This window comes from Mustela lutreola, chromosome 9 (genome assembly GCF_030435805.1).
Source record: "Mustela lutreola isolate mMusLut2 chromosome 9, mMusLut2.pri, whole genome shotgun sequence".
NCBI classification, from domain to species: Eukaryota; Metazoa; Chordata; class Mammalia; order Carnivora; family Mustelidae; genus Mustela; species Mustela lutreola.
The window spans coordinates 20,753,689-20,779,831 of NC_081298.1; the positions used below are offsets into that span (position 1 = coordinate 20,753,689).

The 26,143-nt window shown below is 51.0% G+C and overlaps 1 protein-coding gene across 1 annotated transcript; it reads right to left on the bottom strand.

The window, feature by feature from the left end:
- Positions 1-25,235, bottom strand: LOC131807666 (bactericidal permeability-increasing protein-like). Its single transcript, XM_059133229.1, has 15 exons — positions 25,046-25,235; positions 22,365-22,479; positions 20,997-21,125; positions 19,446-19,607; positions 18,135-18,198; positions 15,950-16,013; positions 14,520-14,611; positions 11,725-11,901; positions 10,597-10,656; positions 9,024-9,191; positions 7,883-7,950; positions 5,716-5,758; positions 2,837-2,900; positions 1,693-1,769; positions 1-226 (listed from the first exon to the last, which is right to left on the bottom strand). The coding sequence occupies exons 1-15, from the start codon at positions 25,173-25,175 to the stop codon at positions 188-190; spliced, it is 1,452 nt and encodes a 483-aa protein (XP_058989212.1). The 5' UTR covers positions 25,176-25,235; the 3' UTR covers positions 1-187.
- Positions 25,236-26,143: the final 908 nt, after the last annotated feature.

Consider the following 26,143-nt stretch of genomic DNA (forward strand, 5'->3'; position numbering starts at 1 on the left):
TTCTCAAGGAACAGAGTTTCTGTATTTAGATCATTTCTGAATCTGAGTTCAGAGAAATTTGTGAGGGACTGTGGCTCAAGGGCTGGGGAAAGGCAGCCTGTACCCTCACAGGCACGTCAGGAGTGGATAGATGCCAACCAGGCTGCCCCTCCTGGCAGGGCTGACCGCTTCCAGCCCTGGGAGGACTTCACCCGTAGTGAACATCTGCACCAAACAGCAGGAAATTCTAGGGAGAGAAGAGGGAGCCGTCATCCGTGGGGAGTGCACCCTGGTCTCTGAGCAGGGAGCTGCTGAGGTTTTTGAAGGAAACTTGGGGAGCAGCTGCCCCACCCCCACCCTGGGAAGGGGAGCCGAGTGGGGCCTGTCTGTGGACACAGAGACAGGAGTGAGAGGGGGGCTCTCGGAGGTGTCGCCACTGGGGTCTTCGTGTCAGCGGCTGCTGGCACTGTGAAGCCGACTGCAGCCGGCCTGGCACCTGTTCCCCTCCCAGATGGACGTGGAGGGTCGCGGGCCACAGGCTGGGCCTTCATTTGTCATCCCTGCTTCACGGCAGTTCAAGGGACCCTTGTTCCCATCAAGGCTGCAAAACCACTTTCTTTACTCCTTCCTGCCCCTCACTGAGAACTTTCAGAAATGAAGAAATTACATTGTGCCATGGGGTCATTTTTTTGGTTAAGGACGAACTTGGTAAAACGTGGGGTACCCCGGGGCTGTGTGTGTGTGTGTGTGTGTGTGTGTGTGTGTGTGTGTGCTGTCTCGGCTAGTCTATGGTCTCAGCCCTGGGGAATAACCTGGTCTGAAGAATTGGGGGCTGGGGGCTGGGGGCTGGCTGACTGGATATTGGGGCTGAGGGAGAGCAGGGAATCCGGGTGATGTGGCCGCTTCCTACCAGGGCCACAAGGTTAGCAGGAGTGCTGCTGAGCAGGGTGAGGAAGACAATCGTGGCTGGCAGCCTCGTGGCCCAGTTACGGGCTTTGCTGGCACACACGGGACTTAAAGGGCCACAGAGAAAAAACTGGAAGTTTGGCTGGGTTGCTAGGTGGCAACAAGCCAGCGGGGATGAAAGCCAGTAGAGAAAGCTGACAGTGGGGAGGACAGAGGCCTGGGCAGGAATCCTGGAGGACTCCTGCAGGGCGGGAGAAGGAGGGGCCGGAAGGGGGAGGAAGAACCAGTAAAGAGGCCTGCGTTGACCAGGGAGAGGCGTTGGGGAAACCAGGAAAGGGAACCTTCCAAGCTAGGAGAAGACATTCTTAACCAGTCTCAGAGGATGTTGTGGGTCTGGCTGGGGGACAGGCAAGAGAAGGTCATCCATTCTGGGACACAAGTCTCCACTTTGTGCCTCCCTTTTTACTCCCGGGGCCTTGGGAGGCATGCCACACACATTTGTCAAAGATGTAAATGCTTATAAAAGAGGATCTGTGGCGACCAGTGGAGGGGGGGGGGGTCCGTCTTTTACCGAGCGGAGTGTGGGAATGCTTCAAAGCCACTGGTTCAAAGCAGGGACGTGGCTGTCAAGTTGGACTTCCCTGAGAACTGTGTGGCTTTTCCGAGCCTGACTCTTTCTTCCCTGTTCATCAAGAGCCACCCACTTCTTAGGGTGCTGGTAGGGCAGAGGGTGCTCAATATGGGGATTTTTGGCAACAGGTGGCTGTTGTGGAGGGACATTGGGTGACGAGGGACGTTTGGACCTACCTGGTGGGTTTGAAGCACCAGGTTGGAGAGCTGGATGTCAGCGGGCAGCGGGAGAGGGAAGCCTTCCAGCAGCCGCTCTGCAATGGAGAGTGAAGTCAGCACGAGGGGAGGGAAGGCGGAGGCCAGCCCCAGAGAGCTGGGGGAGGGGGGACAGCCTCCCTGAACCTGTGTGCCTGGCTCTGGGTAGGGCCGGCAGGTACCTGCAGGCTTGAGGAGTAGGCTGTCCTGGAGACTGTCACCACGCTCCGAGGACCTGGGAGCCTGGCCATTCCACTCCATCAGCCCCAAGCCCACATTCAGGACCCGTGCAAGCCTTTCCCCCAAAACAACCCTCCTGGGCGTGACAGCAGTGCTGGTGCCCACGGCCAGCAGTAGACAGCCCGAGGCATGTGATTGGGGGTAGCTACTGGTGGGCACATGAAGACCCTCAATGTTCAGGGTGAAACCAGAGATGGGCAGTAGCCAGGGGCCCGCTTCCTGCCGTACTGCCATTCTCTGACGTGGGACTCTAGAGAATTCCAAACTCAACACTATTCTCCCCAGGTCATTACGAAGCTACATTTGTCAAGGTAGGAAGAGGAGTTTGTGGTCTTGATTTATAATTTCTAACTATTCTTCTGGTCCCGCAGTCTGTGGATCTCTCTGTGCACTCTTGCCCCTGGCTCTTCGAAGGTGAAGCTTCCATCGGTGTGTGTGTGTGGGGGGGGGGGGGGGGGGCTGAAGCCAAGAGCCAAGCCGGGGTTATCCTTCTTCCCTGTCGCTTTGCTCCGAGGCATTAGAAAGGCAGAGGGCTCTGGCTTCGGAGCCGGGTCCAAGTCCCAGCTTCACATCTCACCTTCTCTGTGACCTGTAATAGTTAGGCACCTGACTTCTCGAATCTCCCCTTTCCTCCCAGGACAGTCCTCAGCTCATGGGGCTGTCTTAAAAACTGGATAGAATAATAGATGGGCACATAACAGAAGCTCAACCTGTGGGTGTCCCCTTGTCTCCATTCCTTTTCCGGGATCAGGTGCCCTTTGATGTTCCTTTGAGGTGACCATCTTCCAGCCTCCATAACTAGGGCCACATACCAGGTGACTCTAGGACTGAACTCCACCCGCCTCCTCTAGGACTACAAGTCATTCATTTCTCCAAAGCTCCTTACCGTTAACCTTGGGAATCACAATCGTGGGCAGAAGATAATTCATGACAGCCTGCAGCTCCGTGACCTGGAAATCAGGAGGATGGGACCCGCGTCAGGGCACCTTGGTGTCATCCAGCATTCTCCGCCAGCCTCCCTCCCCCGCAGGGCAACCTCAAAGCTGGGAAAACAGCTGAGTGAGGGACACAGGGGATAACGGGAAAATTCTGCAGCCCAGTCACGTCACCCAAGTGATCTCTTTGGCTCTCAAGTTTCCAAATGTAAAGCATGTTCTAGATGTAGGTTACAAGACAGAGGAAAGGAAGGTCAACAGAGTATTTAAACATGAACAACTCTGTATGAGAAAATGCATGGTCTCAGACACTTCAGGCTACAGGACAAACTGGCTCAGGCTTTCTGAGATTTTATGTGCCCATGCTCAGCAAAAGCCTTAAAAATATGTGTGCCTGGGGGCACCTGGGGGCCTTAGTTGGTTAAGCATCTGACTTCAGCTTGCGTCATGATCTCAGGGTCCTAGGATCGAGCCCCTCAGCGAGTCCCACATCGGGCCCTGCTCTAAGAAAGGAGTCTGTCCCTCTGCCTCTCGCCCTACTCTCTCTTTCTTTCTCTGTCTCTCTCTTAAATAAATTTTTTAAAATGTGTATGCCTGGTGGGCCAGCAAATATGCCTGTAAGGCATTCGCCCTAAGGAAATGATGTAGGGTGCAGGCACCAGAGCCATAAATTCAACCCAAACAGTAAATTAACAACAACCTATATGTCTAACGATTGGGGAATTATCTGGGGGACCTGGTGGCACTTTGGATCTAGGAAATACGATGCAACTCTTAAGAATAATATTGTAGGGGCGCCTGGGTGGCTCAGTGGGTTAAAGCCTCTGCCTTCACCTCAGGTCATGATCTCAGGGTCCTGGGATAGAGTCCCACATCAGGCTCTCTGCTCATCAGGGAGCCTGCTTCCTCCTCTCTCTCTGCCTGCCTCTCTGCCTACTTATGATCTCTCTGTCAAATAAATAAATAAAAAATCTTTATAAGAAAGAATAATATTGTAGGAATTTAATTATTCACACAGAGACATTCATGCTCTATTTTTGAGTGAGGAAAAGCAGATTATGGAAACCAAATAATTCTATTGTCCTATTGAGTATGCAGAGAAAAAGGTCAGGAAGGGTATACTCCAAGTGATTAAGTGGCAAAAACAGGAATGGCTTCTATTCTCTTTGGCTTGCAAATCTGTATGTTCTGTTTCTCTATAATGCAGATGTTTTACTTTTACAATAGTAAAAAAAAAAAATTCAAAAATAATGTAGCGCCCTCAAGATGATTGCCTGGTGACATTAAAACTTGTAAATATGTCCTTTTTTTTTTCCTGGAACAATTGAGTTCCCTTCCCCAGGCTAGAAATCCCTGGGCTCCTAAAATGGGGTGCCCTTCTTTCTATGAACCTGAGAACTTTAATTTTTTGTTTTCTGCAGAAGCAGAAGTTAGTTACCAGCTGAGTCAATCCACCGTCAGAGCCCCGGCACCAATGAATCCGTGAAAATACAATGAGGTCGTTTGGGTCCTTCTGTTTGTTCTAGTCTTACCGGATGGAAAAGGGCTCGCTGGCCTTCCAGCCGATTTGGAGGGCATGTTGGGAAGGCCCAACTTTGGGCTTCGTGGCTTACAAGGTATCTACTTGGTGGGGATCTTTGGGAGGCATTTCAGGGATGGAAGGAAATGTTCTCCAGGCGTTCAACAAGAGACCCCCCCCCCCCCTCTCCGGGAGATCTGGACCATGGGTGGTAAGACCCTGTGGACAGAATCAGCACACCGAGGCTTCTAAGGGAAGTCACAGGAACAAGGCTCATTCGAGGCAGCTGGGGAAGAGCAGTGAGCTACTATTTTCTCGGGCAACTCCAGGGTCCCGGGGGGACTTAGGAGGGAAGCAGGGGGAGTCTGCTCAGTCACGGTCAGTGAGTCCAGGTAGTGGAATACTTGCTGTCCTCCCTCCCACCTGCCCTTCCCCACCTCCACACTGGCTCTGCCACTCACCCAGTTGTTCAAGCCAAAAATCTAAGAGTCCCTCTGCATCACCCTCACCACATAGACCACCACCCTCAGCAAGCTCCATCTAACTCCACTTCCGAAGTATGTCTCCCGTCCGCCATCTTTCTCCTCTTCCTAGACAAATGCACCCGCCTCTCACTGATACATATGGTCTCTTGGTCCCCCAAGTTCCATTCCCTCTCCCCTAGCCTGGGATACCTTCTATGAAAGCCTAAATCAGATCCCCTCTGTGTGGAGAAGCTCACTTGCTTCTCATGGCCCTTTGACCACAATCTACTCTAGGCCAGAAGGCCCAGGATGAGCTAGCCTTGCCTGCCTCTCCAGCCACGTCTCCACCCCCAGCTCTCACTGGTCCAGCCCCGCTGGCTTCCCTTCAGTCCCTGAACATGTTGAACTTGTTCTCACCACATGGCCTTGCTCCTGCCAGTCCCTCTGCCTGCAACAGATCCTCCCTTTGCTGGCTCTTTCAGCCCACATATCACCTCCTCAGAGAGGCTTTCCTTGATTCCATGATCTAACCTTCATCCCTCTCCATCCCTTGCTACCCCATCCTCATTTTGTTTTTCATGATGGTGGAAAAGAGTATGCTTAATTTGGGGAAGATGTGAGGTCCAGAGGAGGAAATGACTTGCCCAAGGGCCACAGTTAGTAAGCATGGAGCAGGGACTCTAGCTTAGGTCTGTGGGCCCACAAAGCTCCTCTGGCCATTACTTCACATGCAAATTATATGCAAATGAACAGGCAGCCTCCAGAAATGATGGAGAGTTCTGAGCAGACCACAGGACAGTTAGCTTTAGATCAAGGAACAGGGAGCCCCTGAGGGCCTCAGACTCACCGAGAAGGGGCCGACGTCTGAGTGCTTCAGTTCTAGGAGCAGCCTGTGAGAAGGGGAGCAGAAAGCAGAGAACACCATTTGCCTGACCTGTGTTAGAGTCCAGTTGCTGGGCGAAGGGGCCCCCTCTGGTAGATGCTGCCTGGTTTCCCACCCAGTATCCATTCCCTTTCCTCTGGTCACAACCCCTAACAGTTCCTTTCGGGGCATCACCCATTCCCTACATTGTTAGTGCTGTGCTCTGGGGTAGGCTGGCCAAAGGGCAGAGTCCACCTCCCCTACCACAGTTATTGTTGGAAGGATGGACCTGTGACCTATGCTGGTTCAATGGGAGTTGGCCCTAGGACTTTTGAAAATACTGGTGCTGCGGTGTTCTCTTTTCTCCAGGAAAACTAGGCAGCTGCTGGTGGCCATTTTTGTCACCAATTGGTGACAGCCTGATGAGAAATGAAGTCAGCTTAGGGGAGAGTAGAACCAAGAAATGGGAGAGTCAGAATCCCAAAGACATCATTTGAGCACCTGGATCCACCCTTGCCTGGAACCCTTAGACTTATCAATTACCAGAGCCAATGAACCATCCCCTCCTTACAGTCTTTAGGGCATCCTAACAGAGATCTAAAGAAATACGGAAATAAATGGCTACTTATTGAACCCTATCACTCACTATGTTGTGTGCTTCGCCCCATGGAAATCCTCTAACACCCCCAGAGGCAAGGGCCATCACTCACATTTTACAGATGAGGATACTGACACTCAGAGATGTCAGACAACTTGCCCAAGGTCACACCAAGAACAATTAGCAAAGCAGAATTTCAACAGATCTCCTGATGCCTGAGCTCTTGTCTCCGATACTCTACAAAGCTTGAAAGCTCACCCTTCTTCATCAAGAGTGGGAGCCCCAGGACTCCTGACCTGTGGACTCTTACACCCCAGGCCGGCATGTGTGAGCATCTGCTCAACCCTCACCCAGCTGTATCCTCTCTGACTCCTCTACTTGAGGGCTCATGGGTGTTCAAGGAAAATTAAATCCACATGTACCCGAAACAGTAACACTTGTCAGAGTGATGCCAGGAGAAATACGCAGCGTGTAAACCTCAGGGGCCATTCTCAAGGTTAAGAAAGACAGCTCTGTGCTGCAGAGAAGGCGGAAATGGACAGGAATGTAGGTCAAGACTCAATTTAAACAGCGTGAGCGTGATGAAGAGGCAGATAGCGGGTCTAACCGCTGGGGGTCATCGTGTGGACTCTGCAAGGTTCTCCCTTTCTCCTCCTCTGTGTGTGTCCTTCCCTCTCTCCCCCTTCTGTGTCTGTCTCTCTGTCAGTCTCTCTTTTGCTCTCTCTTTCTGTCCCTCTGTCCCTCTGTCTCTTCCCTCCCTCCTTTTATGTGTCTCTCTGTCTCTGAGAATCTCTCCATGTGCCTCTGACTTTCCCGGTCTCTCCCCCTTATGGCTATCTGCCTTGTTTCTGCGTGTCCCTCTCACTCCTCCTTGCTGGCATTCTCCACACTTCAACGCATGTGAATTCCTCATTTCACCCTCACTACAACGCTCTTGGCAAAGAACAACCATCGGGCTTGTTTGTTTCTGTTACATCAGCAGGCTTCTTTCGAAGCCGGGGCGAGGGAAGTCCGATGAGTAGGATGTTGGCTGAGGGGGGCTATGCTTGGCACACAGGCAGCCCCCCCGCAGAGCCGGCGAACCTAACCACAGCCACTGCCACTGGGGCTCTCCTAGCACCAAGTAACTGATCACGGCTCACGGATGGGCCATGAAGAAATGGAGGTGGGTATCCCACGTGCTAAGGCAGGCCAGCGACCGGGGCAGCCGAGCCCTGCTGAGGGTCAGCGTGGGGTAGAAGCACCCGTTGGGCCTGCACAGCCATGAGTCTGCCTAGGACCAAGGGGTATCCTGGGGTACAGTATCTTCTGTGCTAACACTGGGGGACCGCAGGCAAACCACGATGACCAGTCACCTGTGGTGTGTGACCTTGGGCAGGCCACTTCATCTCTGAGCATCAACAGAGCTCTGGTGCCCACCATGCACCATCTGAGGCTCACACGTGACAGATGAACAGGAGAGCAATGACATGGAGCTTGGTGTGTTGTAGGGCCATCACTGGCTCATGCGCAAGGGGGTGGGCAGCCACCTCCCACCTCCACGGGCTCACTTACCTGTTCAGCCTGAGCTTTCCGATAAGCCTGTCAGGCGTGGTGCCGACCTCCACGGAAAAGTTTGTGCTCTGCAAAGCAGTAATCCAAAGAGTGAAAGCCCCCGACCCAGGGGCCAGGGCCTTGGCGAGGTCTCTAACATGGGAGGGTCAGCTTCACAAAGGTGTGGCAGAGGAGCCCACACGGCCCCCAGGGAGGAGGGGCTCTTCCTTTGCTTTGTGCTTGTTGGTGAGTCCTGGGCTGTGCACCAATTACCATTTTCTCCCACTGCCCTAGGGACTATTTCAGATCTCCAGGCCATTCACATGGGCTGAGCGAGACTGACCTCAGGGCTGGAGTCTAGGCCAGCCCTATTCTCAAGCCATTCATTCATTCATTCATTCATCCATCAAATATTTACTGAGTCGGAAAACTGAGGTCCCCACCTCAGCTTCTGGGCTCACTGTCTGCGTGATCAGGGCAGACCCCTCAGAAACCATTTAAATTGGCTAAGTGGGGAAAATAGGTCTTAAATTAAGAGAGGGCAGACCTGCCCGAGGCCTGTGAGCGCCCCCTGGTGGGGAGAGAGTCTGGCCTTCCCCTCCGTGGCCGCAGTGGGAGCCACCAATGCCACCAAATACTTGGAGAGTGACAGAGTAAGCAGATGAAAAGAATGCGAAAATCAGCAATGGACCAAAAACTTGAATCAGCGAAGGATTACACCCACAAACGGAGGAATAAACAAAGGTATGCATAAATGAGTAAGCGATGAATGAGTGAACAAACAAATAAGCAAATGAATACTTAGACAAAGGTGTAAGTAAATGAATAAATGCATAATGGAATAAATTAATGCACGCATGAACCAGAACAGGTCTAGCACATTTCAAGTGAGCAACCTAAGGAGTAATTGAATGAATGAACAAATTCACAAACGCATACTTGGGTGACCACAGGCATGAGTGTATGAACCAGAACCAGTGCACGGATTTCAAGCCAGTGATGGAGGGCAGAACTGAACCCATGAACGCCTGCAGAAGCCAGAGGCAGCTAGTAAAGGGGCTCTGGTCTGAGGCCCCGGAGCATCTGAATCTGGGCAGGATTCACCCTGGTCCCCCAACCCCGAGGCAGTGCCCTCATCTGCCCATACCCGGGAACAGCTTACCAGCTGAAGCTCGAAGAGAGGAGCCAAGGAGGAGTTGGGGAGCACAGCAAAAGCCTGGGTCTCCAGGATAGGGGTGAAGACAAGGCCAGTAGGGAGCACGGTGAGGTACGGTGGGGACGGGGCCCCAATGTTGAGCTGCATGGTCATGTTGGGGAACATCTTGGCCACCTGCAGTCCCCCAGTGGGGACAACAAACAAAGTGACAGTTTTATTCCACCTCTTCTAAATCCCATCTTGTCTTGACCCTGCGTGAACACCTCCCATGTATTCCTGTTGCTTCTGGACTAAATCCTAAAGACTGCACTGTCTGCGACTCAGGGCCTGCAGCCTCCCCTCACCGGCCTCTACTTCTTGCTCTCCGGCTCCAGCCGTGTGGGACACCTTCCTGTTCCTCAAATATATGACCCACTCTGTTCCCGTCTAAAAAACCCTTTGCACTCTCTGTTCCTCTGGCAGAATGCTTGTCCTCTCACTGTTTCCCAGCCTGGCTCTCTCCCTTCCTTCAGGGGTCATCTCAAGTGTCACTTCTTCACAGAGCAGTGGTGGCCTCCTGGGAGGAACTGAGGACGGCTTTGGTGACAACCGCATCTCTTCTGGCCTCCAGTCCTCCCCCAGGTAAGCTCGTGGTCTCAGAAAAACAATGTGATTGTTAGGCCATAAAGCTTCCAGAGGATTCTCCTGATTCCCTGACCAGTCATGCCTCCCCACACCAGTACCCCTGTATAGAATCTTCTGGAAGTGACACCACTGGAGAGGCTGTTGTGGGTTGAATGTTTGTGTCTCCCAGACTCGTATTGACGTTCTTACTCCCCAGTACAGCTATAGCTAGAGACAAGGCCCAGAAGAAGTAATTAAGATGAAATAAACTCATAGAGGTGGAGCCCTAATCTAATAGGATCTATGTCCTCATAAGGTGACAGCAGAGCTTGCTTGCTCTCTCTCCATGTGAGCTCAGAGGAACGGCCATGTGAGGACACAGAAAGGAAGTAGCCATCTATTAGCCAGGAAGAGGCCCTTACCCAAACCCAAATCTGTGGGTACCTTGACCTTGGTCTTCTCAGCCTCCAGACCCCTGAGAAATACATTCCTGGTATGGGGCCCCCCTAGCCTGTGGCCCTTTGTTACGGCAGCCCGATCAGGCCGAGTGACCTCATCCATTCACTGACTTCATGTCTCATGGTGTGCACTTTCTTTTGGATTATTCTGGGTCATTCTGGAGGATCATTGTCTCTCTTCACCGGAGTAGGCCTCCAGGAGGGCAGGGATATGGTCTGCTTTGCTAGATGCCAAGAACAGAGCCCTGGCCATGTGGTGAGCACTCAATAAATATTTTTTGAGTGGATCACTCCCCATCCCCCGCCACGTCTGCCCTCACGCCTGGTCACTTGGGTGCTTGGAACCCTTCTCTGCATGGAGGAAGGGCCCTAAGGCTGTTTCCATTCTCAGGCTGGGTTGCCTCTGGATCTGGGGGGGGGGGAGGGGCTCTCCTTGGGCTACACAGCAGAACTCAGTCCTCCCCGGCCCTCCTGGGCTGCCATATGAGCGGACAAAAGGGGAGCAGCCTCTTTCTTACCTGGGGTATGAGGACTCCAAAAAATGTGGTTGTCAGTCGGAATTTGGATCCCTTTGGTATCTGTGGCAAGGGAAGAAGAGAAAAGGACTTTGGGGGATTATGTTAGAGATTTGGGGGGCAGAGTCCATATGAGGGGTGAGAGACTGAACACACAAGCAGACAGCAGACAGCTCATTCCTGACAACGCTGACCCACAACGTCGCAGCCATCAGCTCAGAACAGTCAGGATACAATCAGGGACTGCCAGCTTTCCTATTTCTTTTTTTTCTTTTCTTTTCTTTTTTTTTTTTTTTTGCGCTGAAAATATGCTCTTCAAACTGATCATGTAGGATGTCCTGCTTCTATTAGCTCACATCCAGGACCCCCGTGCCCAAAACCTCCACAGGAGCACAGCTGTAATGGTATAAAGCCATCAAGGTCCCCCTCCTCCTTGTGCATTCGTCTCTACCAAGTCCAAGTGCAGGTGGCTGACTCTGCTAGCCTGAGGAGCTCCCATTCTGGTGGTCTTGGTTACTTCCAGGGGACATGTCAGGGCTTAGCATCCCTTTGGTGCCCCTACAGAGAAGGGGAGCCCGGCCCCTCTTCCAGGAGCAGTGGCGGAGGAATCCCACGTGGTTGGTTACCAAGCTGTACCTGGACTCTGGACAGGATGGTCATGTCCCCATATTACAGACAGGTAAACTGAGGTCCAAAGCAGGACTCAGCCACGAACATATCGACAGAGATACTGATGATGATGATGACGGTGATGTGAGACTGAGACCGGATTCTGGCATGTACTTAGGCAGTGTTGGCTGTAACATTTACCCTTCGTGGAGGACTTCCTGCCTGTTCTGCACGTGCTGACTGCTTCTGGCACATTCATACCTCATTCCACCCTCTCATACCCTCGGGCGAGAGATACTGGTACTGGTGTTTTACAGGCGAGGAAACAGGTTCTGAGAGGTTGAATGACGGGTCTAAGGCCACCCGGCTAGGAAAGAGGGGGCCGATATTCCAACTGCGGTCTGGCTGCCTCCAAAGGCTGGACTACAATCCCCACCGCCGTGTGAACACAGGTTCAAGCCCAGACGGCCGCTGCGCTCTGAACCCCGCGCTCATCCCTCATCCACTCCAGCCCGGCCTTACCATGTTGTCCGTGATGGTCAGGTGTAGGGCCCCTGCCTGTTGGTACACGAATCCCGCTGTGTTGAAGAAGTAGTCGGAGAGCCCCAGGTACACCATGCGGTTGCGGTCAGCTGGAAAGGCCAGCACCGGCGGGGCGAAGGGAGGGGGGCTGGGGTGGGCCACATTGAAAAACTCCCCCTGGGGGTGGAGGAGACATGGTGAGCCTGGGTTTCCTTCGGGTATGATAAGTTAACGTCTTCATTCCAGGAAAAAATGGGTTGCGGAGACCAATCACGCACTCAGAGAGGAGGAAGCCATGACCAGAAACCAAGAGTGTCATGCGTCTCCTGGGAGCTTGTTTCTAGGGGCTTTTCCTGCCAATCCTGCAAGGCAGGTGCAATGACGCTCATTTTGCAAGAGAGGACACCAAGCCGCAGGGAAGTTGGGTGACTTGCCCAAGGTCACTTGGCAACACGCCCAGTGGCTCCACCGGCTCAGCCCCGCCCTTGCCAATGAGCATAGAAGTGACACCAAAAGAACAAGGAGATTCTGTTTGTTGTCAGCTGTCAAATTAGCAACGCTTTAAAGAGAGAGGTAAACTGTTTTTAGTGCACTCTCCAGTTTGGGGTAAGATTATTCCTACGCTGCTGGGGAATATATATTTAATAAGTTTCTGAAGAGCAATTTGGCAAATGCACTGCCGGAGCAGATCACTTATTTAGCCAGAAAAAAACAACGTTGAGTTATAAAAAAGCAAATTGTAGATGGATACATATGGTAGAATACCACTTATGTAAAATTTAAAGGCATATAAAGCATACTAAGCAAGAATTATTGACACATGCAGATACATAGTAAAAGTATAAAAACCGCAGGTAGGACGGATACACACTGGCATCATATTCGTGGGATTCCCTGGGGGGTACAGGGGACCCCGGGGGGCCTCAGCGATTTATTTTTAGACTATTTCATCTCAAAAAAAAAAAAATCAAGACAAATAGGACAAAAAGGCAATATTTCTTAAATCTGGGTAGTGGGTTCTCTGTACCTTTGAATCATCTCATTATTAAAAATTAAGCACCATGACCCTCGTCTTACAGAATACCATGCCACTCCTAAAAATAGTAAGTGGACCCATGTGCCAGCCAGGAGCCAGCTCTAACGCCTATCTTTAGATACGCATTAATAAGTGAAAGCCTGATGTGTATCCATTCATGCGAAGGGATTATTAGCAAAACCAGGTGGGTTTGGGAGGTTAACACTCCCCCGTGGCTCATCGCCCTTACCTCTGGGAAGGACCCTGGAGGGCCAGTAAACAGGACATTCTCATTCACTAAGAATAATTATGTATCATTTTAATCCTTTATTCCATTGTATCACTTAGGTTTTTTTTTTTTTTTTTTAAGTATACTATTCGGTTTAGCAGTGCCATTTCCAGGAAATAGTCAACAATGGGCAGAGATCCAGATGCAAGGATGTTCATGGCAGGTCTGGTTACATGTGTGGAAAAAATGGACAGAGACCAAATGTCCCAGAAGGAGGCACTGGACAGAACCTTATCCCAAGCTGTCCACTGGAAAGACCCAAGAGCCAGTAAAAGGGCTGTTGGAGGGAGATTCATGGGAAGGTGTTCACTTTACACTGTTGTGTTTTGAAAAGCTGTGAGATAGTATGTGTAACACAACTCATATAAATATAGGTATGTGTGTACTTATTCCTATGTCTATATATGTGGGGTTTTTTATGCATATGCATGTGTGTGTGTGTGTGTGTGTGTGTGTGTGTTTGTGTGATTTCCTATGTCTTGGTAGAGATGGGTTGGAGGGAACTAATCTGTGTGTCAATAATGTGTATCCCTTCTTTCTTTCCTATTTATTTCTCTGCTTCCCTGTAGTTTCTAGATTTTCTTTTTTTTATATCAAATGTGTCTTAGAACAAAAAAGTAAACAGTAACAAACAAGTCCGTCACCCGTAGTGGAGAGACTGAATGAGGCACATCCAGAGGGAATCCAGAGATGGGACCTACTCCAGCTGGGGCAGTCAGGGAAGGCAGCTGTGGGAGAAATATCCAAGCACAGACGCCCCTGGAGTCTGTGTAAGTAAGAAGGGAGTGCGGGGGAGAGGGGCATGCCAGGGAAGGCAGTTCAGGGGGAGGGAAGAGGTAGGACAAAGGCCCTAAGGTGGGAATGACTTTAGTGTGTTAAGGAAGTGCAAGGCCAGTGTGTCTGGTTGGAGGATGGTGAGTGAGGGGTCAGTGGCATGAAATGAAGCTCCGTCCATCCAACCATCCATCCAATCAAAATATTTACTAAGCAGCTAGTGGATACCAAGCACATCTCCAGGTGCTGCACCAGCAATCAGGAACAAAACAGCCATAGCCCCTCCTCTTTCATCACAGAGGGATACTGATAGGTGACTGTGTGTGTGTGTGTGTGTGTGTGTATGTGTGCATGCACGTGTGCGTGTTGAGGAGGGTGTTAGTAATAAGTAATGCTAAGAAAAACAGAACAGGATATGGAAGGAAAGGAGGGAACTATTGCAGTGAGTGTGGTCTGGGAAGTTCTCTCTAGGGAGAGGGATGTTTGAGGAAAGACTGGAAAGATGGAAGGGAGAGCCTATGTGAATATCTGGGTGACAGCTTCTGGGCAGAAGAAGGAGCAAATGCAAAGGCCCTGGGGCCTTTTGCATACGGTGGTTCAGGAGAAGTGAGGGGGCCAGTGTGTCTGGAGCAGGGAGAAGGAGCTGAGATGAGAATGATGTGGAGCCCTGGGAAGGTCCAAGACAAAGGCCTGAGGGTCCCCCTGTGTAAGTCTCACCTTTAGCTGCCCATCCAGGTTGTCAGCTGTGATTGTCGGAGGGGCCACCAGTGAGTAATTGATCCCAGCGACCTTATCTATTTTGGTTGTCACTAGAGAGGCAGAAGACAGACCATGAGCTGGCTCTGCATGGCAGCATCTTTGGGGCCTGAGATGCAGCGTCGGCATCACCCAAAGTTGAATCAAGAACTGCAGTGAGGGTTCCATTCCCTCTTCCTCCAGGGAGCCCTCCCTGAGGGAGGGAAATAAGCCCATACCCCACATAAACAGACATCGTCTCCATCCCTTCTTCCAACAGCCCTGAGATACAGTCAAGGAGCAGAGGGCTTGATTTGAACTCTCTGGGACTTTGGACAAGTCCTTTCATGTCTCTATGCCACTTTTTGTCATTTGTAGAGCAAGATAATACTAGTGACCTCACAGATGTCCTGTACGTGGTAGGGGATCTGAAGCTGAAGGGATGATTACTAGCAGTGATAATAGCCCAGGCAGAGCCCAGGCTGGCTCAGGTCCGATTGGTTTCTGTGTTTCTCAGCGGTCATCAATGATAATTCAGTAAATACCGGTCCCTCCTTAAGGCGCCCCCTTCCCGAGTTAGAGGGAATGAAATGAGGCCCAGAAAGGTAACTTGTCCAAGATGGCACAGCAGGTGACTGATGGATCTAGGACCCCAACCCACATCATTTTCCTGTCTGCTGAAGCCAAACCGTGGATACTGCAAATCCCTGGGGAGGCTGGGGAGATGTCTGGGGACGGAGGCACCTTAAACATGCTCACAACGTGCCGCGGAGCCTCCTCCACAGGGAGGGAGCCCAGGTAGCAGTTTGGGGCCCGGGCTCAGGAGGAAGAAAACCTGAATTTGGATCCTGTATCTGCTTCTTTCTGGCTCTGTGACCTTGGGCAAGCCACGGCTCCTTTCTGAGCCTCAGTTTCCACCGTGGTAAAATGGGTAGAATGCACCAACCTCCACGGGGGTGTTGGGAAGTCAGGAGGAGACAGTTCTGCAGGGTGCATGTCTCATGGCAAGGGCTGGCCAGGGGAGTCCTCCCCTCATGGACAGCAGCTTGTCACTGTTTACTACGTACTTAGGGATACAGAGAATTGCCCCCATTTTTAAAACTATGAAAACGGAGGCCCAGAGAGACGAAATCATCAGCCTCAGATCTCAGGCCAGCTATGTGTGTCCAGTCTCAGAGCTGGGAGTATTTGGTGGCTCGGCCCCTGCATGGGTAGGGGAACGACTGGGTGTGGGCTGCTCTCGCACTTGCCACTAGGGCCAGGCCCACTGGGCATCTGATGCTGACTTCCATTTGCAAATAATCTGTTCTACCCACTCCTTCCCCTGGCCCCAGCCAGTCGCAGACACTTGCTGGCTCCCACACACGGTCCTATTTCCCTGTCCCCTTCCCCCTTGTGTCCCTTGACCTCACCTCGCAGGGTCTTTAAATAGGACTGCAGCTTGGAGGACACAGAACTGGTCACCACCTGGCAGATCTGGAGAGAACCAAAGAAGTGATCAGAGAGGGTTGCCCATAGTGGAGACTGTCCTTTGTGAATAAGGAATCTGACATGTTTTCCTTTCCTTGAATGTTTCTTTGAAGGCGGGAGGGAGGGAAGGTAGGAGGGGGAACTAGAAATGTAGGAGGGAGAGAACACTGGTTTCCTGAAGCATGTTTCTATCACACCAGACTTGTGACTCTGCATGCCCCAAGAATATCATCCTCGAGGAGCCTGTGCCTCTGCCAAGAGGGGGGGTGGGGGGGATGGGGGGCAGCACATCCAGGAGCTGGAGCCCGGCTGAACACCTAGGCTACTGCCCTCCAAGTCCGCTCACTCAGGAGGGCCACCAGATGGCTCCAAACCACAGCAAATCACACCACATCCCGGAGCCGGGCTTTCTGCTGCTGCCCCTCTGTGCTCCATCCTACCTGCCCTCCCCACTACCCCCCACAGACCCCTGAGCATCCCTCAGATACCTAGTCTTCACTCTGCATTCCTGGAGAGCCAACTGCCGAGCTCATACCTCTTCATTTCCAGCCCTTGCTACTATCATGGACCCCTTGGCACCTCCTTTATCTACCCCTCCATCCCTCCATCCATCCATCCCTCCATCTATCCAGCCACTCAAGCCAGTACTCTCTCCTAAAAGATCTTGTTATGATTAAGAGCTTCACCTCTGAGATGGGATGGCCTGGATTTGAGCCCCAGCACTCTCACTTCCCTCTCTGTGCCTCAATTTACTTATCTGTAAAATGGGGAAATCATGACACCCCTCCTCCATCATAAGGAATTTGTGTGGGTTAAGTGCTAGGATCCTTGTAGAATTCTAGGCATCATGCCAAGCCCACCCTGTGTCTGTAGTACCCTCTTGTTCCTTCTCCCCATCACCACCGCTAGCTGACAGCAGCGCATTCTTACTTCTTAGCTTGGCTGCTTTTAAGGGGCCACTCTTATAGTGTCACCAAGAAATACTCTGTTTTAATAGCTCCAGTGTTAAATGCTTTCCCCTCTTATTGTTACTTGATTACAAAGACAGTTGAGCCATGGCTTAGCCAGGCTAGGGGGTGAGCCCTCAATAATTCTTCCAGCAGCTTGGTGCCGGAGGTATTCGTGTCCCCATTTTGCAGATAGTGAAACTGAAGTTCTGATATTTGCTCAAAGTTACAAAGCTAGTTAGGCCCTGGGGCCAGGACTAAAACTCAGAGATTCTGACTCTAAAAGCCATTCTATGATCTACTGTGTTAATATGCATTGTGACAACCATGCACTGGTTTTTGTTTTTGTTTTTGTTTTTGTCTTAAGACTTTGATAGAATGCCTTCAGATGGATGATCTGGTTTGACTGATGTCTCCCTATCCCCATGGTCAGTGCCTTTGCCTGGGAACCAGTGACTCCCTTCCAGATGACCATATAGCTTCCTCAGTCTCCCTGACACACCTTGTCCCATCTTCTGGTCCCTCCAGTCATTCTCATGGCAGCCACAGAAATTCCTCTAAAACACAGATCTGGCCAAATCTTGACTCAAATCTTCAATGGCTCCCTATTGCCTTTGACTCACTTGGCCTAGGGCAGACAGACTAGGGCATTCCTGGGAGCTAATGGTTCATTCATGGAAAACCAGTCCAAGGAATGGCTCCATTTCCAAGCTGAAGAATCTGGTCTGGGTGGATTCAGGGTGAGGGGAGGATTGGGAACGTTGGTTGGTACCAGTTCCAGCCTTAGGGAACAGTTTGCAGGCACTCTAGCCTAGCAGCTTCCTCAATGGAACATCAACACCCTTCCAGAAGGGGGTTTGGCGTGAGGTAGGGATTGTAGAGCTGGCCAGAGGGCTTTGAGAAGGGCATCCGGGGCAGGGGAGGCAAGAGAAGGTAGTTTGCCTGAAGGGAGGAATGTGGAAAAAAGAGCGGGGGTGGTCCAGTGGGAGCAGGGCAGGTGCGTTGTAGCTGTATGCTGGGACCTTTTTTTTGGCTCTTGCTGGACTCCTCATGACTGGTTTCTAAGTTAGACCCATGATTTTAAAGAACCGTGAGGACCACTTCCTGTCCTCTGGGGCGAGAGCAGAAGCATCCAGTGCTACGTACACTGAGGGCCCCACCCTCTCTGAGCCCACCTTACCTTGCTCTCCATGGTCTTTCGGATTGAAGACTCAATTTTTTTGTGGAAGAGTTGGATCAGCCACCTGGAGATTGACATGTGAGGACAAGCATGAGGCTTCTCAGGTGTCCCTGGGCTGCATTCGGGACACTGCCTCATGTGGAAAGCCTTCCTCCCTCTTCCAAATAGCCTTGGCACCCTTGTTCCTGAACTTTAACTGCACACACACACACACACAAACACCCATTAGATACTTGGCCCTCTGGGTGCAGTGACTTGTTAATGAGTTTATTTCTTCAATTGGTGCATAGCTGCCCCACCCCCAATCCCAGTCTCAGACTCTTTCCTCACTATTGCTCTCTGTCTTGGCACTCCAACCATACTGTTTTGTTGTATCCTCTTGTGTTCTGTGCTGCCTCCCACCACAGGGCCTTTGCACATGCTGTTCCTCCTATTTAAAACACCCCCTGTCTGCAACATCCACCTAATTAACTTCTACATCTTCTTTTCATTTCAATTCAAACGTCATTTCATCAAGGAAGAACCAGCCAGCTTCCAGACTAGGTCAGATTCTCCTGCTCTATGTGTTGGTAGGACTTTGTACCTCTTTTTCTTATTTCTTCTATCCTTTTGTAATTCGTTGTGAACCATTGCCTAGCGCATTGATTTGATTAATGTTCATATTCCCCACCGAACAAGAAGCTTCAAGAGAACAGGGACTGTGGCTAAGAGTCTGCAGTCAGATAGCTCTGAGCTGAATCCCTTTTCAACCCTCACTAGGTTGGAAAATTCAGGATATTTCCTATTCTCTCTCCACCTTGGTTTTCTCCTCCAAAAACAGGGGTAATAATAAACTAACTTCATTGTGTGGATTGGTTGAGACGATTCACAAGCTTAAAGGAATGCTTGGCCCACAGTGACCACATGCCACTGATGTTAGCTACTGCTAAATTTTAATTGGCCATTACTATTTCTTGGGCATGAGCCTGGTGCACAGAAGATGCTTAGATGACATTTGTTGAGAGGATGAATAAATGCCTACGGATTGGTGATGAGGACCGTATAGTTTAATGCACATCAAGTAGGTAGCCCAGAGCCAGGGAGTGTCATATGTGCTCAGTAAACCTGTTGAATGAAGGTTGGATGAATAAGTGACTCCTTGAGGCAGGGAGGGGGTCTGCTCTGTCTGCGGACCCCGTCCTCTCCTACATCTGGGCCCCTGGAAGAGACCTGGCAAGGAGGGGGCACTTGGTATGGTTTGGGAATACACAGATGATTAGGACGGTGCTTCTGGAGGTCCCGCCTCCCACCCACCATCCCAGAAGATCATACCCCAGCTTGCTGCCTGAGATGTGCACATGGACAGCGTTGATCTGGTTGCTGCAGCTGGAACAGGTGGCAGTGGGGAGGCCCGAGGAGGGGTCAAAGCCCAGCTGCAGACCAGCCGAAATGGAGATGCCCTCCACACTCAGGTCAAAGTTGCCGCTGGTTTTGCTGAAGGAAAACACGAACGAAAGAATTGGAGCAAGCATTTTCTTCCCCGCTGCCATTCAAACGACAAGCCTGGGCTGGTAGGTAGGTTTTGCTATTTGAGATGGTGTTCAGAGAGGGGAGGCAGCCTGCCCAAGGTCACACAGCACTCAGGGAAGTGTGGGTCCATGTTTGCCCAGCAGAACGCTGTTCTTACCCACTGCCTCTGCCCTTGCCAGTGGCTTTGGGTGTCTTAACTGCTCTGAGGTCCAGTTGCTTCCCTAGACCCTTGGCCAACAGCGGAACATTGGCTTTGCCCCTAAAACATTGGGAGCTTGGGGGTGGGGCTGTCAGAGACTTTAATTAATGCTCTTATTCATGCAATGGGGTTAATAACTCCTTCAGGGATGAAACGAGTTTGGGTAAGACAGTGGACCTAAATGTATTTTGTCAATCCTCTTTCAATACGATGAAGTTCTGTTATTTATTTATTTTGCCATCAGTGAGTGAAATGGTAGATGCAAAAGAGCCCATGTGAAGAACCAAGGGATTCTTACTGTGGGGAAGGGACAGACCTGGCAGTCCTTGTATGGGAGGGCAGATTCTAGCCGCCTCCCCAGAGTGCCTTCTCCTCCCTCCGTTTTGCCCCCAGACTCCCCACCACGAAGTCTCCAAAGTGATTGATCATTCTGAGACACAACCACCAGAGGGCAGGCTCACTATGCAGTGAACCCAATATGTAGCTTTGGAATTGTAGTTTGGATGATTTGCCTCAATGTTTCACCCCTTTGCCTATCTTGGGGGCACCTGTGTGCATTTCCAGGCTCTTGACTTTGGGCTTGATCACGTGAATTACTTGGGCCAATGGCGTATGAATAAAACTGACCATAGTCCACTTCCGAGTCTAAGCCTTAAGGGGACCTGTGTGTTTCCAGTTATCCTGTTTGCATGTCTGCCATCGCCAAGGATCTGCTCTGAGTGGCCCACTGGTCTAAGGACGAGGAGGAAGAGATATACATAGAGCAGGGCTGCCTCAGCTGAGCCCAACCTAGATCAGCAGAACCCCAGCCGACACATAGATACGCAGAGATAATATGAGGCTGAGTTTGGGATGCTTCATTACACAACAATAGCTAACTGATAAAGGAACTAATGAAAGGTCCCACTTAGCCTTCCATCCTAAGCCACATGTACCAATTCTTGAGACTGTCTTACATTGTGATATGGGCTCAGCTATTAATCAAGGCTATGTTAAAACTTCACAGGTGAAAAATGCCCCCAGGAACCCTCTGGGGACAAGAGGTGGTGGGTAAGGCAAAAATTGGGCATTCTCATGATCCTGGCTCTCATCCCTTCCAAATGTCACCAAGAGATCCCACACACACTCAATAAACCCCAAGCTTGGAAACTCACATGAATTTCTTTCGTGCCTTCCATTTTCCACTGATCTTGATATTGGCATTACTGATGGAGAGATCAAGGCCCTTTTCGGGCACTAGTTTTATGTGCGAACTAGGAAGCTGGAATCCACGAATAACCATGCTGTGAAGAAGAAACACTCCATTAGCCTCCCGGGGGCCCACACAAGGACTCAGTTAATGGTTAGTGCAAACTCACCCCTTCCCCGGCTCCTGTACCCCATCCATTCCAGGAGAACCTAGAAGCTACAGGAGCAGCCTTGGGCAGAGTAGCTAGACTTTAAAGTCAGACAAATCTGCATTAGAATCCTGTTCTCCAGTGTACTATTGTGTGACTCTGGGCATGTCATGTCATCATCCTGAGCCTCGGTTTTCTCATCTATAACATGGGCACAATAATCTCCATCTTGCAGGAAGTGTGACAATCCATGAGGATGATACAGGTAATCTCAATGGGCTGCAAGTTCTGTAAAAGGCTGGAATGTGTCTCTCTCGGTTCACTATTCTAGCAAAGCCTGTTGTGGCACACACATAGTAGGTCCTCAAAAATGGTTGTTGAATGAATAGGTGTATAAAATTCTGTAGAGGACATTTTCTGCCCAGGACCCATCCCCCCTTCTCGTGGTAATAGAACTGCCTTTTTACTTTGGGGGAACCCCTGCCCCACCACCTAGTCTATGTCGCTCCAAAGAAAGCTGACCTCACCTCTGCTTTCGTGGGGGTGGGGCTTTGACCTCGGGCACAAGCTAGTTAGTATGGGCTATTCCCTGGCCACAGGGATTGGTTCAGGGTCGTGTGCATAACTGAAGATGGGACCATCACAGGGAATTTAGGGTTTGTGCTTGGGTTGCAAGGGAAAAGTGTTCTGTCTCCACAGGATTCTCAGGGCTGGTGGCCATCTTGCATCTTTGAGGGGACACCCTATCTGGGATTAGACTTCCCCAAGGGAAGCAATGTTGGAAAGTGGCAAGGCAAAGACAAGGTCTAGTGACATTTGGGCTTTTCTCAAGCTGAACCCAAGGCCAGACTATTCCAGAGACTTCTCATACATGTGAGTCAATAAACTCTGGCCTGGGCCATTTTAGAGTAGGCTTCCTGTCCTTAAACCCTTATCCATCTTCCAAAATCCTACTTGTTTGGGCATTCATGACACATTCCTCCAGCCTTGGGAGTCATGGTAGATACCTTCTGTGGCCTCCTCCACACTCAGCTTGGGGGATTATATCCCCTCGGGAGGGTGTCAACCCTACTTTGTAGATCCTAACCTCTCTGAGTTTAGGAATCTGGGGCTCTGTGATTCTAGGTTTTGACCCCAGGACACTACAAGTTCTGTATGCTAAGGATTGAGCTCCATGGGTCTCACCTGTAGAATCTATAATGCCCTTTCCCAAGATGCTTGACCTTGAAGCTTCCTGAGAACTCGGGTATCTTGATCTTCTCCAGCTCCTTCTGCAGCACGGCCACTCCTTGCTGGCAGGCTGAGGGGCGAGAACAGGGGCAATGGTCAGAGGCTCCACCTGTCCCTGTCCATACTGGGGGTCAGCGAGGGTTTTCTGAGAAGGTTCAGATGGTAAATATCTTTGGCTTTGTGGCTCCTACTGTCTCTGTCACACGCACCCGGCTCTGCTGGGATCGCAGGAAAGCAACCAGAGACAATCGGTACGTGAACGGGTGTGGCTCTGTTCCAATGAAACTTTACTGATGGACACTGGAATTTGAATTTCATATAGGTTTCACATGTTGTGACATATTATTCTTGTGTGGCTTTTTTTTTTTCCCAACCATTTAAAAATGTAAAAAGTAAATGCCATTCTTAGTTCCAGGGCCATACCAAAACACAGGGTGGGCCAGAGTTGGCCTGAGGGCTGTCGTTTGCCAATCCATGGTCTAAAATACTGCCTCAAACACCCAGTCATGGGTCCTAGCAGTCTTTCTGGAACACTGACTCTGAGCCACCTTCGGTTCTATGCCCTCACAGGGACCCCGTCTCCCTGACTTTTGGCCTCTCTCTGTAGGAACTTTGCTTGCGTCATTCCTTTTTTTTTTTTTTCCCTTGGTGACCCTGCCAGGACTCGAACCCATGCCATTCCTATGGCCTGAGAGACCTTTCCCTCTCACCCTCACCTGGTCAGCTTCTACTCAGCTGGACCATCGCTCCCCCCCAGGAACTTGCTCTGAGCCAGCAGATGGGAGCAATCCTCCTGTCGTCATTCTCATGGTGCATTTCCTTAGGAGCCCTCTTTCCTGTTGGGGACTATACATCTCTTCATGTGACTTTGGGGTTGCTCTCTCTCCCGCTGCCAGAGACAAGCCCTCCAAGCCTTGTAGTTCCGTCTGTTTGATTTACAAAAGTGGCCCCTGCATTTACCACAGTGATCAGCACTTACTATTAGGAAGTCCCCCTATTTGTGGAATGAATAAATGAATGAGTGAATGCCAATGTCAGGAACCCGGCCATCAGTCATTAAGTAGTTAGCACCATCCAAGAACCAGCTGGAAGGCAAGCTATGTTACTTGAGAAAGAGGAAGTAGTAAGAAGAGGGAACCCAGGCGTTGTGTTTTCCCGCATCACCATTTATGTGTGCCGGGCGCTGTCCTGGGCTCTGTACCTGTGCGAAGGGATTGAATCTGAATAATCCCAGAAGGTAGGTTCCCTTACCACCCCCAGTTCACAGAGGAGGCAGCTGGATTTTGCAGGAGTGGCCACACTTCCCATTCAGCTGATAAGGAATGGGTCAGGATTTGAATCCAGGTCTTGCGGTCCTGGAACCAAGGCACTGGGACAGTTCTCCCGGGGATTCAAAAGCAAGCAGTGCAGACATAGTCACGGATGAGAGAGGAAGGAAAATGTGGAATGGACCAACGTGGGTGGGCTGGGGCCAGGTCTTAAAAGGTTTCAAATGCCATGCCAAAGGGTCAGACTATCTTCTGAGGACAGGGACATGAGCAAATGTGCTACGTTTCAGGAAACCCACTCTGGCAGCCACATGGGGAAGACTGAGGCTCTCGTGACGGAAAACAACACTGCCCGGTTTAAAGGCTGAGCCCAGGCTTCTGCTCCCCGGAAGCTTCAGACTACCCATTGTCTGATCTCCGAGCTCACATGCAGCCTTCTGTCTGCACCCCTGGGATTCAGAGGCGTCCCGTCAGGTCCCCCCAGAACCCGGTCCTGCATCCCTCCATGGGACCCCAGCTGACGAGGCTCTGCTTTCTCCTTGGTCTGATTCCTCTGTGGCTGGCTCTCCCACACCAGCCCACGGTCCGTCTCTCCGCCACTGGAGACGACATCGAGCAGCCCCACGCGGGGACGTGAGCTAAGACTGGAGGCCCGCTCCAGACCACCCACTTCCATTCCTTCCTCCAAGTTTCAGTTTGCTCATCTGTGAATTTTTGCCAGTAACATGATGTCCCATCCAGGGCCGACATAAAGATGACAGGAGATCGGGTGTGTAAAGTGCCTGGCACAGATCTAAGCAGGTCAGCACAGGGCTGTCCCAGGCCCAGAGTAGCCTGGAAGGAACCTCTCTGGGGGATCCAGATGGGTCACATGCACAGTATGGCTGTGCCAAGCTCCTGCCCTGGGGGAGACCTTGAGGAAGGCCCTCCTCTTTCCCCCCATCCCCATCACTCAGCCTCCTCACAGGTTCTGCCTGGGCTCTGCCCACGCTGGAGACCGAGCCAGAGATCTCAAGGCAAATGACAGGATGGAGAACCAGGTCTGAAGGGAAGAGAAGGGCCTAGAAGCCTGAGTTGGCAGCTGGGTGGAGAGAGGGAAGGAACTGCGAGGACCCTTGGGGGCCTGAGCACTGGACTTGGAGTCTTCCAGACCAGCACTCCAACCCCAGCACTGCCACTTTGCAGCTCTGTGATCCTGGACAACTCCCCTGGTCTCAGTTTCTTCATCTACGTTGGGGGGTGGGGGTTGCTAAGAGGGTTGAGGAGCAGTGAGCAGTCCACCCACTGGATTTAAAGGGATGCACACAGCAGGTGCTCAGTAAGTGCTCCTTAGGGGCAGAAGAGGAGGAAAGGAAGGCATCTGTTTACCGTAGTCCAGGCCTTTCTGGGTGATCCTGGCCACGACGCCAGGGTTGGTGGTCGCGATCACAGCTGTGCTCAGGGTGCTCAACACCAGCAAGCCTGCCCACCTCAGCGCGCTGTCAGGCTCTCTGGCCATGTCTTCGTCCTCCGCAGCTGCCAAAGCCTGGAGGCCTTGGAGGGGAGCCAGGGATCTATAAAGGAGCTGGCTGGGGAAACGCAAGCCAGTTGGATGTAGAAAGGAGGAAGGAAACTGGTTGGGGGTGGGAGGGGGGAGGACTGCTGCCTGCCCTGGTTGGGGCCACAGCCCCAGAGGCTGCCAGAAGGGGAGCCTGGGAGGTGGGTGTGTGTGTGTGTGTGTGTGTGTGTGTGTGTGTGTGTGTGTGTGTGTGTGTGTGGAGTGTGTGTGTGGAGTGTATATGGGGGGGTCATGTGTGGGATGTGTGTGTATGGCGGTGATAATGGTGGTGTGGGGGAGTTTGTGTGGTTTGTGTGGTGTGTGTGTGTGTGTGTGTGTGTGAGATATGTGTGTGTATAATAGAATGAGAATTCTGGTTCCGGGCATCCTTCCACTCGCTAAGCATCCCCGTGCCCCTCTCTGAGCCCTCACCTAAATCCCTCCACCTAAGGGTCACGCATCCATCAGGATTCATTATATTTTTCTTTTTACCCCCACGCTACTGAGGTATAATGGACACATAAAATGGTATATATACATTTACAGTATACAACGTGATGATTGCCACAACCAAGCTAATTAACACGTCCGTCACCTCCCACAGCTGTCATTCAGTGTCCTCTTAATCTACTCACATAGCAAATCCCAAGAATACAATATAATATTCTTAATTCTGCTTATCATGCTGTACATTAGATCCCCAGGACTTTTTCATTTTATAACTGGAAGTTATATTTTTCTTTCTACTTTTGATATCCTTGATATTTTCTTTAGTAAAATATTTTTAAAAACAGACCCTTTAGCATTTTTTGTCCTAAGAGACAGTAGGGGTAATAATTAAATGCTTGAATTTTGGAGTCCAGTATCTGAACTGTGGTTTGAAATCTCAGCTCTGCAACCCTCTGGTGGTTTGACCTTGGTCAAGTCCC